At 38.4% G+C, this 16,149-nt stretch overlaps 1 protein-coding gene across 1 annotated transcript; it reads right to left on the bottom strand.

Annotated features, from left to right (window-relative positions):
• Window positions 1-778: 778 nt before the first annotated feature.
• Window positions 779-11,702, bottom strand: LOC135462690 (phosphatidylethanolamine N-methyltransferase-like). Its single transcript, XM_064739914.1, has 7 exons — window positions 11,586-11,702; window positions 10,702-10,794; window positions 8,879-8,994; window positions 6,817-6,962; window positions 5,811-5,922; window positions 3,213-3,287; window positions 779-2,546 (listed from the first exon to the last, which is right to left on the bottom strand). The coding sequence occupies exons 1-7, from the start codon at window positions 11,637-11,639 to the stop codon at window positions 2,495-2,497; spliced, it is 648 nt and encodes a 215-aa protein (XP_064595984.1). The 5' UTR covers window positions 11,640-11,702; the 3' UTR covers window positions 779-2,494.
• Window positions 11,703-16,149: the final 4,447 nt, after the last annotated feature.

Below are 16,149 nucleotides of genomic sequence, written 5' to 3'. Positions count from 1 at the left end.
TTTTATGTTGAATTAATAACGTATGTGCGTTATATTTAGCAATCTGCTTCAAAAAAAAAAGAAAAGAAAAAAAAAGGAAAACATTCTAGCATCACAGACAAGACTTTCTGTTAAAAATAAACATTATTTTTTCAGTGTACGTTATTTTGTGCTGCTGTTTATTGATCTTCTTAAATTTGTTTTTGTTTCTAACTCGACTTCCATGATAAAAAAAAGACAGGTCAATTTATATAGGGAGTTTTAAAATAAAGACTATCAATCTGTCTATTTCCGTGGATATTTTTTATCGGAAATTTCGTCTTTCCCGCACTTCCATTATTCATGTTTATTTAGTTTTCGTATGGGCCTCGTTTTGACTAGCATATACTTAGTCCGCATGAATCAATCGGTTTTCGACACTGTCGTTGAATCAGCTGATAATAACTGTCGTGTAATATGCTTTATTCTTACCATCTTTATTCTTAATACTGTCATATCACGTTCACCACGTGCGCGGTCGAGTGTTTCACGTGCTAAATCCAGAGCAGCATGTAGTGAATGACGAGCTCTGGGCTAAGGCTTTACCTTCCGAGACATTATGCTGTTAAAGGGAGGTAAGTGGGAACACTTGAAAACTCCTGCAGAGTTATCGGCCTTGAAACTAGCGCTTGATCGAACATTCTTGGAGATCACACATCTACGGGTTGAAATCTATTCAGATTTGCTGTTGTTACTGACGCGCACACACAAACAAGCAAGACACGACGAAATGTTTTTGTTTTTTGTTTTTTTTCTCCTGTATTTCCCTCAAAATAACAACAATATACAAACAGGATGGCCCTCAGTGTCTTTTAGTAATTGTGCTGCAGAAGTCTTAATTTAAGAAATCTGAACATGCCAGTTTTTGTTTAATAATAAAATACATTACTATACACAAACAAATATCAACAAGTACATTTAAATACTGATATTGCAAAAAAAAAATGATAATCGCAGAATCAAAACAATTTACTCTGTTTAAGCAGAATAGTCATAAATTTGATGTTGGTGTTAAAATCATAGATGATATAAAATGCACATACATGTATGGCACGTGTCTGTTGTAGTAGTTGTACAGGCTTGGTGAAGCAGTGTTGTCTCATGCTAAGGTCAGGGGTCAATATTGCTCCTGGAAGTCATAAATTTGGTAGATAAAAATGAAAACAAAATTTAAATCATTTTCAATGATGGAGGAGAGTGCAAAAATAAAATTTAAAAATCATTGAATTTGTGGAAAATGTAGACCATCTTGGCAATTTTTCCTCTTGATGACATGTTTACATGATTAGATAGCCTTAAAGAAAAAAAAAGAAAAATCACGATAACACCAGATTGGACAAAATGAAAAGGTGTTTTCAGTTTTACTTTTATTCTACTTTTAAATTCATTTTAGTATCGACTCACTAGTAAAACACGAAGTAAAACTGGTGCCTCCTCCCTTTCACACGACACAGACAGTGCTTCTGATAAGTTACAACTCGATTTTCACTATCCTTTCACAACCTCAATTTGGCTATCAGTGTCAATGAATTTGTCACATAGGCTGGAGTTCTCAAGGCAATGTCCGGTGAATCATAAAACTGGTGGAGTACTTTCAAGAAACTTTCTGAAACCAAGTTTTTGTAATAACTTTCTAACATTAATTCTGTCAGGTTTTAGCAATATAACCCAAACATACCTACCAAACAAAAATTATAAAAAGCCTTTACACAGTCTTGTAAAAATATTTGATTCATTTATTTGATTGGTATTTTACACCGTACTCAAGAATATTTCACTTGTAAGACAGCAGCAAGCATTATGATGGGTGGAAACCGGGCAGAGCCCAGGGGAAACCCATGACCATCCGCAGGTTACAATATTTGATTAATGTATCACAATGTTGTCTAGAACAATTACAAATTTAAATTCCCCTTTCAGAAACAACACAATTTATCCAACTTCACAATTTGGACTTCATGGGGAAAAAAATATGAAAACAAAAAAAAAAAAACCCATAAAAATATTGCTGACGTTTTTCACTTTGATTTCGGAGACAAAACTACATTGCTTGGATTTGCCAATTTCAGGGCATCACAAAAAGTGTAATTTTATCAATCTACACAGAATAATGTCCTCAGAATATGTTTGAATTAACACCTTGCAAACATGTGAATAGGTTGAAAAATTACAGTACCCTATATTTTCGACAAATTCAACCAGTGCTTAGCGTAAGAGGGGAATGTTACCTGAACAGGACAGATTGTTTTATCACTTCTGTGAAGTCTGTATGTGATCCAACATTTTCGTCTTCAAAATCTTATGAGCCCTTGAATGTTTTGAAATTGCATCTATAAAATATAATCTTAAATGGCTTAAATTCGTCGAAGATTTAGAATAGTTGTAAAATTGACCACTAAACCCAAATTGCGAAAATTCAAGGGATCCTAAACATGAAATGGTAAGAATGATGACGATTCATCTCAACAGTGATGCCTCACCACAGTTTCTTCTCGTAACGTCTACTGTATATTCGCTCTGTGAAAGGTCTGAAACACATAATATATGTAGTGATTTATTTGACAGGTGTTTTATGCAGTACTCGTGAATATCTCACTTTTAGTAAGGCATCCAGCATTATCGTGGGAGGAAACTGGGCACAGTCCGCAAAAAAAAAAAAAAAAAAATGGCCATCCGCAGATTGCTGGTGGACCTTCCCACCGAAGAGGAAGCAGGCATGGACTGGAGTTGAATGAACTGGAGCTGAATAAACTCACAACGATCATATTGGTGAGAGGCTCCTGGGTCATTGTTCTATGTGAGCACACTACACACCAGGCCAGCCACGTGGCTCCTATATACAGGTAAGGAAATTTTCACTGGAGTTCATTCTAAAAAGGATTCAAGGATATTTTGTAAACAAGATGGAAAATATATCTTACACATGCCCTTAATTTTCTCTGTTGCTTTTATTTCACAGGACTTACTGGAAAATAATGCCCACATCTTAAAAACATATCATTAGCAAATTTCACCTGATTCCATTTCCATTTGTCTACTAGAGATATCTCTCCTCTTACCTTTTGTAACTTCCCAGTTAAATTATATCACCTTATGGCATTATAACCTACAGCCAATGAGATCCCAATCTGCTTTTCCATCTCAGATCTCGCCAAAGTTAATCATGCATTAACTGCATCAGTCTGTTGTCTTACCCTTCGTAAAGGATGGCAATTTTGTACATGATGGCAACAAGAGTGGTCAGCAACAATCCAGTTTGACTGCACTGTCTGAAAATTTAGAGACAAGATTCATATCTTTACAAAAGTTAAAGAAAGAGTTGCACTGTAGTTTGTCTGAGAAGAAACACAAATGCAAAAGAAACCCTCAAGGAGCTGATGACAAATTCAATGTTTAGTTTAAAGACCGACTGATTGATATTGAATGCCATGCAATAAATCAACAATCCTGACATAATGACAAGGGCCTCGCTTGACATTCTACACTGTCAGTAAAGTGTGACTGGGTGGGGTGTCATGTTTTGTGTCTTAAGCATGATACTTCAGTGGTGACAGCACTTCGGCAGCATGAACTCGCTCTGCCACAAGAAGACACAGTATACGCACACACAACTAATGACACCTCCTCGTTATATGACAAACTGTTAAGTATGACATACAAACAGAAACATGCATCCATGCATATACGCTGGCAGAGATCAGCGTCAAACGTGAAAGGGCTTGCTCACATTTCCCACTTGATTAGAGTGCAGGGAATATTGCATGGTGTAATGCAGGTTAGATCTAACAACTTAATTTGATTTTTGTGGCACACTGTGTCACAGTTAGAATGAAAATGTCACAAAAGAAATCACAGAATTTTCTATTATCACTTTGTCATACCAACATGCACAGTCATTGGTCATGAGCTTGTCACATGGGGTGCAATCTCAGAAACAAACTGCAGGACAAGGACAATGTCCTTGTGATTGGTAAAACAGCAGAAAATGTCAAAAGTTGCTTTGTATATTCCTTATTAAATTTGGTTTTTCTACATTTACCAGTTTTGAAGACATTGCAATTTTACAACTTGACCAAGAATAATAATATTAATAATAATAATAATCCGAACGACTTCAAGAGATGTCTTGCTAGGTTACTAGCGTGTACCCCTAATAATCCGAACGACTTCAACAGGTCTCTCGCTAGGATATTAGTGTGTACCTGTAATAATCCAAACGATTTCAAGGGGTGTCTCGCTAGGATATTAGTGTCTACCTGTAATAATCCAAACGATTTCAAGGGGTGTCTCGCTAGGATATTAGTGTGTACCGCTAATAATCCGAACGATTTCAAGGGGTGTCTTGCTAGGATATTAGTGTGTACCCCTAATAATCTGAACGGCTTCAAGAGGTGTCTAGCTAGGATATTAGCGTGTACCTCTCACAATCCGAACGACTTCAAGAGATGTCTCGCTAGGTTACTGGCGTGTACCCCTAATAATCCGAAGGGCTTCAAGAGGTGTTTCGCTAGGTTACTAGCGTGTACCCCTAATAATCCGAACAACTTCAAGAGGTCTCTCACTAGGATATTAGTGTGTACCTCTAATAATCCAAACGATTTCAAGGGGTGTCTCGCTAGGATATTAGCATGTACCCCTAATAATCCGAACGATTTCAACAGGTGTCTCGCTAGGACATTGACGTGTACCCCTAATAATCCAAACGACTTCAACAAGTGTCTCGCTAGGTTACTAGTGTGTACCCCTAATAATCCAAATGACTTCAAGAGGTGTCTTACTAGGATATTAGTGTGTACCCCTAATAATCCGAACGATTTCAAGGGGTGTCTCGCCAGGATATTAGTGTGTACCGCTAATAATCTGAACGATTTCAAGGGGTGTCTTGCTAGGATATTAGCGTGTACCACTAATAATCTGAATGACTTCAACAGGTCTCTCGCTAGGATATTAGTGCATATCCCTAATAATCCGAACGACTTCAACAGGTGTCTCGCTAGGATATTAGCGTGTACCCCTAATAATCCAAACGATTTCAAGAAGTCTCTCACTAGGATATTAGTGTGTACCCCTAATAATCTGAACGACTTCAAGAGGTGTCTCGCTAGGATATTAGCGTGTACCCCTAATAATCCAAACGACCTCAAGAGGTCTCTCACTAGGATATTAGCGTGTACCCCTAATAATCCGAACGACTTCAACCGGTGTCTCGCTAGGATATTAGTGTGTACCCCTAATAATCTAAACGACTTCAACAGGTCTCTCACTAGGATATTAGCGTGTACCATTAATAATCCGAACGACTTCAAGAGGTCTCTCACTAGGATATTAGTGTGTACCCCTAATAATCTAAACGACTTCAAGAGGTGTCTCGCTAAGATATTAGCGTGTACCCCTAATAATCCAAACAACTTCAAGAGGTCTCTCACTAGGATATTAGTGTGTACCCCTAATAATCTGAACGACTTCAAGAGGTGTCTCGCTAGCATATTAGCGTGTACCTCTAATAATCCGAAAGACTTTAACAGGTCTCTCACTAGGATATTAGTGTGTACCTCTAATAATCCGAACGATTTCAAGGGGTGTCTTGCTAGGATATTAGCGTGTACCACTAATAATCTGAACGACTTCAAGAGGTGTCTCGCTAGGATATTAGCGTGTACCCCTAATAATCCGAACGACTTCAAGAGGTGTCCCACTAGGTCACTAGCGTGTACCCCCAATAATGTGGGTGGCTGAAAAGGAGGCTGACGCTTAAAACAGCTTACCCAGTGACGACGATGTTAAAGACTTACATCAAGGCAGTTCCTAAGAAGTTCAGTGTTGATCCCCAGTACATGGGATTGTCTATGATGTTAAAAGGAAAGCTTGTGATCCTGTCATCCAGCAGAAGGCCAAAGTAATCCCCTGAAACCATCAGCAAGACAATTATTCATGTGAAACATAACCAAAATTAGACTTGGTAGCAAGGCTACAAAAAAAATTCACCTTTATGTTACACATGAACGCAAAACTTACACTGAATACATACAGTACCAGGCACCTGGATCATGAAGCAATCTTAGACTTAAGTCAAAATTTCAATCATTCAATTTGATCTGTTCCTTTCTGTTATTTTAGCTGAAATTAGTTTTAGTATGACTTACCCATGTTATGTCCTGTAAAGCAAAATTCTGACCTTGTTACATTAAAAATAACAATTTTAAAGTGACCTGAAATTTTGACTTAAGTCTAAGATCGCTCTGTGATCGCAAAGCCAGTTTTTCAACATTTACCTCACTGTGAGTTCTTATACACAAAGGAGACATGAAGGTCATGGATTTGGTGTTTATGGTAACAATGGTAACACACATGGTAACTATGGTAACTCTTGTGTTACTATGTTTCCTGCATGTAAGTATGGAAACCAGAGCTTAATACCTACAGTACTTTTCAAGATACCACCCCTAACATCTACCTGAACATGGCTTTCAATGTCAATAATGTAATTAGCTATAAATGACATTAGGGTCAGTGCAAAGATGATTGAATGAATGAATGATTATGGCTTAACGCCACATCGGCAATATTTCAGCCATATCGTGGCAACAAAGATGATTGAAAAGAACCACCTTAAATGAGAGCTTTATGAAACCAATATAATTTTAACAGTCTGTACAGAATACTGCCCTCAAAAATAATATGCTTGAATGAACGCCTTGCAATCCTGCAAAAAGGTTGAATAATTACAGTATAAAGAGACATTTCCACTAGAAACACGCAGCCAAGTCGGTGAGACAAACACCACATACAGGGACTCACCCAGAAAAGTAGCGTAAAAGCCCATGGCCCAGAAGCTTGTAAATACCAAGATGGTTCCTGTTAGAATGAGGAAATAGCCCAGCCATAGAAAACCGGTCTGCTGCAGGAGAAACCAGCGGGGCTGGCTCTGTAAGGCAAGGTGGAACCTGAAACGGGAGTCACATGTGGTGATATGTAGCTTGTTGGTTTACCGTTTGAGGGTTGAGTTATTTTAAAGAAATATAATACATGTAAATGTTGCGTTAGGTGTTAGAAAATAAGCTCATGAGTGTGGATCATGCTCCTCTCCAAGTTCAGTGGCCAAAAATCTGTAGAACAATGCGACAAAAATAAAAATAAATAAATAAAAAATAAATAAACAAATAAAGCGGTGTTGATCTAGGATATATTAGATCCTGACAACACCGACGCAAAAGTCCAATTACCCACTACCTGCAGCCGGCTACTTCAGTCGAAAATAGAGCAGGTAGCGATCTACATGTAGTTTGACATCAGTACTCCTATTTTACTTCATTTAATTCTCTGTCAGGTAGCTGACTACTTTTCCCAGGTAGCATTCTGCTCAAAAAGATAATGAATACCCTCAAAGTGTGTATCAAATTTTGAGTTATTTTTGCTTGAGATATCTCCCTATAAATATTACGCCACACACAAACTAACACACGGACAAACCCACCTGTGGACATGTGTAAAACTAACACAATGACAAACCCACCTGTGGACAGGTATAAAACTACGATATATCCCCAATCAATTCACAACGGACTTAAAAATGAAGCAGGCATCACCAGAAAGACCACTGAAAACTTTTTTTAAAAAAGATATGCTCTAATTTTTAAATATTTATCATAGCTGGTTTTACAGCTGACAAATTCATATAATATTACAGGAATAGATTTCACCAAGGTTAAGATCAGGATGAAAGAGTACCTAAATACGGTCTCTAAAGCCCACCTTACAATTTGAACATTTATCTGCACTCTTTCTGTGTGAACAAGAAATCCTTAAAAAGTGTATTCTCAGATACATTTTTTCCATGGTTCTTCTCTTTTTTTCGCCTTTAACAAGACATTTTGTATATCTCATATCTTCACTGATGATTACACACCCTTAAAGATGAATCAAAGTCACGTAAATAAAATAAATAAATTGAGGATATTCACGGCATTTTGATAATAGATGAACCTCTAATGATTACTGTATGGAAAACTTTTAATTTACCCTCACTAAAGTTTGATTTATCACATATACTTGTTTGATTTATCACATGTACTTGTTTGATTTGTCACATGTACTTGTTTGATTTGTCACATGTACTTGTTTGACTTGTCGCTTATACTTGTTTGATTTGTAACATATACTTGATAAAATGGAAGCTTGAGTCAAAGGGTTACATATTCTGATTTTGGGACCTGCCAAACGCCTGGCAACAGCACCTTGGCGTCATTTTATTGACGTCAAATGTCCCCTTCCCAGCTCATCATGATAATGTCACATAAATTTATTTATTTATTTGATTGGTGTTTTACGCCGTACTCAAGAATATTTCACTTATACGACGGCGGCCAGCATTATGGTGGGAGGAAACCGGGCAGAGCCCGGGGGAAACCCACGACCATCCCCAGGATGCTGAAAGACCTTCACACGTACAGCCGGATAGGAAGCCAGCATGAGCTGGACTTGAACTCACAGCAACCGCATTGGTGAGAGGCTTTTGGGTCATTACATAATGTCGCATAAAACACAGAACAACATTACAACAGAAACTGATACATTGTAATAGTGTAAACATTGACGTAACAATGGCTTAAAGTCCAGCTTCACACTAGTGCCACTTCACAGGATAAACAGACATGCCGCCTGCCCACTGTGTCCCAATAAATCCTTATCAAAGAACAAACAAAAAAAAAGGTGCAAATTTGCAACGTTGTCCAAAAGGTCAAATAACTTTTGTTTTCAAAAATTAGCTTTGATACCCTGAAAACTACAAGTAAGTTTGTGGACTGTGACATCCTTGACAGGCGAAGATCATCTACCTACCCACCATTCTTACCATTCTTACCTCCAATCCCTGAAGATCCCTAGCACTATTATTGTGCTGGCTAAAACTACACAGCCTCTGTATGGAGAGCCAAAGAAAGATGTCAGACGGTGAGTTTTGTACTCAGATCTGGCTACCTGTCAACAGTGAGATTGTCAAAGGTCTCGCCTTTAGGGGAAACACGAACACAGCACAATACATAAAGAACTGAAATCGCGAATTTGGTAATTTACGGTACTTAATATGCTCAGAGACCATGAATGATGGAACATCATCCTTGTGTCAATGTGCTTTGTATGCCTGTAAAACTTCAGGTCGATACCTGCTGTACTTCTTGAGATACCATTCCTAACACTTTGATTCTTACACACAATACACTGACTCAGGAATTTGGTAATTTACAGCTTTTAATATGTCCACCAAATCAACGATGGAATATTGTTGTGCCCTACATCTGGGTAAATTCTAATCTCAATACCTGTAGTACTTTTTAAGATACCACCCCAAACATTTTGTTTAACACTGCCTTCCCTTTTGTAAGCAGCCGACACTGATGCTCAGGGTACGACATAGGCTACTTCCTGAACTATGCACAGGCAAGCTAGTGATTGATTTACTGCTCCAGTCCCAAGTGAAACCAGGCAGAAATATTAAAATGATATGACGGAAATCCTATGGAACAGAGCTAACACCACTGCCTACAAGGATCTACGATGAATAACACTATTCAACCCGTATAACTGAAGAGCCTTAAAAAACAACACCTTCCGCAGTTACTGCATAATTTTCCTCGTGCGACAAGATAATACTCCTTATAGGACGTTGAATCAGGCAGATATAACGTAAAGTATGTAAGCAATAAGAGACTCAAGGATGAGGTACAGAGGTTCCAAATGACAGTAAAATGCATCATTTTCTTCTTTGATGTTTGAGTGCGTGTGCACTTCATATGTTTTATGAGCACACATACACGGCTAGTTGTGACGCAATAAAAGAAAGAATAAATGAGTCTAAAGCTTTGGACTATCTTGATAGAGGCAGGAAGGAGTTTTACGAGTTCGCTCTCAAAAGTGCATTTTTTTGTGGTCAATAAATGTCACAAATTATTGCTTTTGGTGCTGAAACCCATATTTCTCCAGCATGACATGATCCTATCTTTCAAACAAACCTCAAAACACCTTTCTAAAATCAACAGAACTACCAGAATCGGCTAAAATGTGCAATGTAGTCATGGTCGAATTTTACGTCATTTACTATATACTGTAAATTTTTGTTTCTGCCTTATGCTCCGAAATGTACAAGGGCCTTGCTTTCAAGACACAAATGTCTTCACACTGGAGTAGATTTTTAATGGAACGGATTGCGCAGTCTTGTTTGACTCAATGGGGTTAACTACTGTGCCATAGTCAAGACTATTTTCTGGAAATAGTATTTTGACAGGGTCCAACTGTTTTGGTACATGAAAAAACTGCCATGTTAACAAACATTGTAACTTTATTATTACTGTGGATTTGCGACTGATGTCACACAGCTGTTTAAAAATTATTGGGCACCTCTAGCCCAATCCAAAATAAGGCTGTATAACAACATGGCTGTTTTCAGTTAGAGAGAAGGGTACCTCATGTGGAGTAGAAATATCAGCAGTACATGGAAGCTTTGGCGATTAACATGACCTTGAAAGCTATCACAAGACATACTGTAACTTTATAGAAAACAAATGATTGTATCAGATGTTAGTCCTTTACTTTGTTCCAAGGATCCATATCTAAGCTTTCTCACTGTAGCTCTCTGCCTATCAGCATACAAAGAAGGAGAGCTACTGCTCTGTTTTTTTTTCTACTCACAATATTCCAAAAGATAGGATTAAAGATTATGCTGATTACAGCAATCCATAAATTGTGGTCACTCAGATTTGCTGTCAGAGAAGGAATCTCCACCTGAAGTGGAAAGAAGATAAACAGATCACAGTGGGTCAGTTAAGCTGACATCTCAAAACTCAGGGTTCATATTTCAATAAAATTAGGGAAATTCCTGTGACATGGTCTTTTAGGAATCTGTGTGAATCTGAATTCCTGTACTGTGAAGTATATTCAAACTGTTCCTGAATTCTTTTTCTCAAGGCAAGTAAATGATAAAATGTAACCTGTATCAGATGTGTAATAAATGAATTCTTCAGACAGGTACACATCTTACTAATCATTTAATTTAAAATTTTTTTTAACATTTTTATAAATGAATTCCCGGATTCATGTCGAAAAAATGAGCCCTGCTCATGCTGTGACGTCTTCGCTTTGAAGTACAGCGAGTCAAATAAAATTTAACATCAGTGGGTATGTGCAATAATGAAAATTATCCACAAAACATAAGTCGCTCTCTGATAGTTCCTAAAATATTTATTTTAAAGGGTTTGTAAGGTAGGACAAGTAGTCTTGGTAAGTTGGGTAAGTTTCATTACTGTAACTGTAGCAGATAATATTAAAATGTACTGATTTGCACCACTGTGTTGCAAACCGACGACGTCAGGGCGCATCAACGACATTACCATGGTATGATGTTGTAAAGTCGAAACGCAGAGAACAATTTAAGTCATCAGAAGATGGTGAATCCACCTAAGAACTAATTGCATAATGTTTCAGACAGCAATGATCAAAAAATGGAAATCATTTCCAAAGGATTGACGTGTTAAGAATATATTCCCTGCAGTCGTCAAAAGCATCTGCTTTTCTACCTTGCTAAAATCAATGAATGACTCGTCTCCACAACACAACAGGTTTGTCTTCATTTTCCCATCTCTCTGCGTTTGTCTTGCCTTTGTCGTCTGCTTCACTCGTGATTAAAAAAAAACTAACTCGTACCTTTGGCGTTAACTGCTCTAAGTTGGAGTCGGGTCATCATCAGTTCAATTCCACGCTGGGACTGCTCCACGCATGGACCGGTTGTCGCTAACATCAAACCAAAACACCCCCAATTCGTGCTTTTACTATTATTATGTTTTTTATGATAAGTGTTTATATTATAAAGTGTGTTATGTAGTTTTTTGGTGTATTTAACGTTTTTTATTATTGTTTTCGTGAATGCTAAGGATTGACCTATTGCCTCAGTTATAGTTTTCTGCGCTGAAGGTAGCGTACGTCCCATTGCGAATTTTGTGTGGTGTACGCTCGACGCGCGTAATTTGTACACCTGCTGGAAGTACTAAAACTGTAGTTAAACAGGAGCTAAGTTACAAGTGGCCATTTTTGAGAGATAAAGAAACCTTAGAAATATGATAAATTTAACCGTGGACTCCAAAATTATGGAAATATACAGTTGACATGCCTGTGGACAAAGCGGTGAAAGTGCAGAAAAGTTGACCTCGCGTTCAAAGTAGGTTCATCGATGACGTCATTTCCCAAAATTTCGAGCTATTGACGGAATTATGCAGAAAATACAGGTGCTATTAAATGATACAAAATACGCCTCAAAATTTCTCTTAAATCTTCGTTTTAGAGTTCCTTGCTATGTATCCTTTCACTATGTTAAATTTGTCATACAATAAAGCAGCATATAAAGGGCGGTATTTCATTTGAATTCATCTCTATGACAAGCTTAATATATCCTTTATCTAATTTCAACTCTTTTGGCAGCTTGAAAATTGCGTTGAAAAATATTCACCATAGAGGACATCGGTTTTGTTTTTTTTTTTTCTCGTTTTTTTCCTCATTAAATTTGTCAGATTTGAGATGCAGTTTTTAATCTGAAACAGGATAACATCATACGACACATTTACTGTGCTTGAGCCTGGAATCATTCGCGTGGCAATATTGTTATTCGCTGTGAGTTTGTTCTGCTCATGATGGCTTCCTCTCCGTCCAGCAGCCTTCGAAACGTCGTGGGTTTCCCCAGGCTCTGCCCGGTTCCTCTCGCTATAATGCTGACCGCCTTCGTATAAGTGAAATACTCTTGAGTACGGCGTAAAACACCAATCAAATGAAATGAAATACAAATATGCAATGAATTCAGATTCCTTCTACATAAGTTTCGTTAAAATTTCCTCTGCACTCTGTGTGTCACACACTATATGTGGGTAAAGGAGTTAGTTAGTTATGCATTTGCTCTTGTGACACTAAATATAACGCATTCCAGTATCTACGCATACATGGGGTTTTGCGCACATGGCGTGTAAGGTGCAACACCGTATATAGCCAGTTAAACTAACCGCGGGAAAGAAAATACTGTGTTCATATATTCACGCCGAAAATGTTTTCCAAAGAATTTCTCCAAATTAACTCGTTATTTTGAAATTGATGTTAGAATATAAAAATATATTTCTACTGTAACCGGTTATCAGTATATAGAATATAACATTCTCACACGGCTAAGGGGCCCAAAGGTTTTCATCGGATGCTGTTAATGCTTGAACAATTGTGTTATTCGTGTTGATTCTAATCCAACCCTGGATGTGGGCTTCACGTTGGAAATCTGCCGGATAGGCTATAAACATGAACCAGTCAAAGCGTGAAAGTGATTATGTGGTATTTACATGAGAAATAAGAATCACCAGTCCTGAGGTGGAGGTGGTCCTACAGCACATGTTTAGGCTATAAACATGAACCAGTCAAAGCGTGAAAGTGATTATTTTGTATTTATATAAGAAATAAGAATCACAAGTCCTGAGGTGGAGGTGGTCCTACAGTACATGTATAAGCTATAAACATGACCAGTCCCAGCGTGAAGGTGATTCTGTTGTATTTACATAAGAAATAAGAATCATCAGTCCTGAGGTGGAGGTGGTCCTACAGTACATGTTTAGGCTATAAACATGACCAGTCCCAGCGTGAAGGTGATTCTGTTGTATTTACATAAGAAATAAGAATCACCAGTCCTGAATGGAGGTGGTCCTACAGCACATGTTTAGGCTATAAACATGAACCAGTCAAAGCGTGAAGATGATTATGTGGTATTTACATAAGAAATAAGAATCACCAGTTCTGAGGTGGAGGTGGTCCTACAGCACATGTTTAGGATATAAACATGAACCAGTCAAAGCGTGAAGGTGATTATGTGGTATTTACATAAGATTTTTTTTTTGATTGGTGTTTTACGCCGTACTCAAGAATATTTCACTTATACGACGGCGGCTATTTACATAAGAAATAAGAATCACCAGTCCTGAGGTGGAGGTGGTCCTACAGTACATGTTTAGGCTATAAACATGAACCAGTCAAAGCGTGAAGTTGATTATGTGGTATTTACATGAGAAAAAAGAATCACCAGTCCTGAGGTGGCGGTGGTCCTACAGTACATGTTTAGGCTATAAACATGACCAGTCCCAGCGTGAAGATGATTATGTGGTATTTACTTAAGAAATAAGAATCACCAGTCCTGAGGTGGAGGTGGTCCTACAGCACATGTTTAGGATATAAACATGACCAGTCCCAGCGTGAAGATGATTATGTGGTATTTACATAAGAAATAAGAATCACCAGTCCTGAGGTGGCGGTGGTCCTACAGCACATGTTTAGGATATAAACATGACCAGTCCCAGCGTGAAGGTGATTATGTGGTATTTACATAAGAAATAAGAATCACCAGTCCTGAGGTGGAGGTGGTCCTACAGTACATGTTTAGGCTATAAACATGAACCAGTCAAAGCGTGAAAGTGATCATGTGGTATTTACATAGGAAAGAATCACCAGTCCTGAGGTGGAGGTGGTCCTACAGTACATGTTTAGGATATAAACATGACCAGTCCCAGCGTGAAGGTGATTATGTGGTATTTACATAAGAAATAAGAATCACCAGTCCTGAGGTGGCGGTGGTCCTACAGTACATGTTTAGGATATAAACATGACCAGTCCCAGCGTGAAGGTGATTATGTGGTATTTACATAAGAAAGAATCACCAATCCTGAGGTGGAGGTGGTCTTACAGCACATGTTTAGGATATAAACATGACCAGTCCCAGAGTGAAGATGATTATGTGGTATTTACATAAGAAATAAGAATCACCAGTCCTGAGGTGGAGGTGGTCCTACAGCACATGTTTAGGATATAAACATGACCAGTCCCAGCGTGAAGGTGATTATGTGGTATTTACATAAGAAATAAGAATCACCAGTCCTGAGGTGGAGGTGGTCCTACAGTACATGTTTAGGCTATAAACATGACCAGTCCCAGCGTGAAGGTGATTATGTGGTATTTACATAAGAAAGAATCACCAGTCCTGAGGTGGAGGTGGTCCTACAGCACATGTTTAGGATATAAACATGACCAGTCCCAGCGTGAAGATGATTATGTGGTATTTACATAAGAAATAAGAATCACCAGTCCTGAGGTGGCGGTGGTCCTACAGCACATGTTTAGGCTATAAACATGACCAGTCCCAGCGTGAAGGTGATTATGTGGTATTTACTTAAGAAATAAGAATCACCAGTCCTGAGGTGGAGGTGGTCCTACAGCACATGTTTAGGATATAAACATGACCAGTCCCAGCGTGAAGATGATTATGTGGTATTTACATAAGAAATAAGAATCACCAGTCCTGAGTGGAGGTGGTCCTACAGTACATGTTTAGGATATAAACATGACCAGTCCCAGCGTGAAGTCGATTATGTGGTATTTACATAAGAAATAAAAATCACCAATCCTGAGGTGGAGGTGGGCCTACAGTACATGTTTAGGCTATAAACATGACCAGTCCCCTTCGTGAAGGTCATTATGTGGTATTTAAGAAATAAGAATCACCAGTCCTGAATGGAGGTGGTCCTACAGCACATGTTTAGGCTATAAACATGACCAGCCCCAGCGTGAAGGTGATTATGTGGTATTTACATAAGAAATAAGAATCACCAGTCCTGAGGTGGAGGTGGTCCTACAGTACATGTTTAGGATATAAACATGACCAGTCCCAGCGTGAAGGTGATTATGTGGTATTTACATGAGAAAGAATCACCAGTCCTGAGGTGGAGGTGGTCCTACAGTACATGTTTAGGCTATAAACATGACCAGTCCCAGCGTGAAGATGATTATGTGGTATTTGCATAAGAAATAAGAATCGCCAGTCCTGAGTGGAGGTGGTCCTACAGTACATGTTTAGGCTATAAACATGAACCAATCCCAGCGTGGAAGTGATTCCCTAGTATTTGTATAAGGGCCGTAAGTGGGAAGGTCTGACAGCAACCTGCGAATGGTCGTGGGTTTCCGCCGGGCTCTGCCCGGTTTTCTCCCACCATAATGCTGGCCACCGCCGTATAAGTGAAATATTCTTGAGTACGGCGTAAAACACCAATCAAATCAAATAAAGTATTTATA

Source organism: Liolophura sinensis, chromosome 2, assembly GCF_032854445.1.
Source record: "Liolophura sinensis isolate JHLJ2023 chromosome 2, CUHK_Ljap_v2, whole genome shotgun sequence".
In the NCBI taxonomy this organism is placed as follows: Eukaryota; Metazoa; Mollusca; class Polyplacophora; order Chitonida; family Chitonidae; genus Liolophura; species Liolophura sinensis.
Note: the sequence above shows the minus strand (reverse complement) of the source record. Positions and strands in the feature narration are given on the sequence as shown.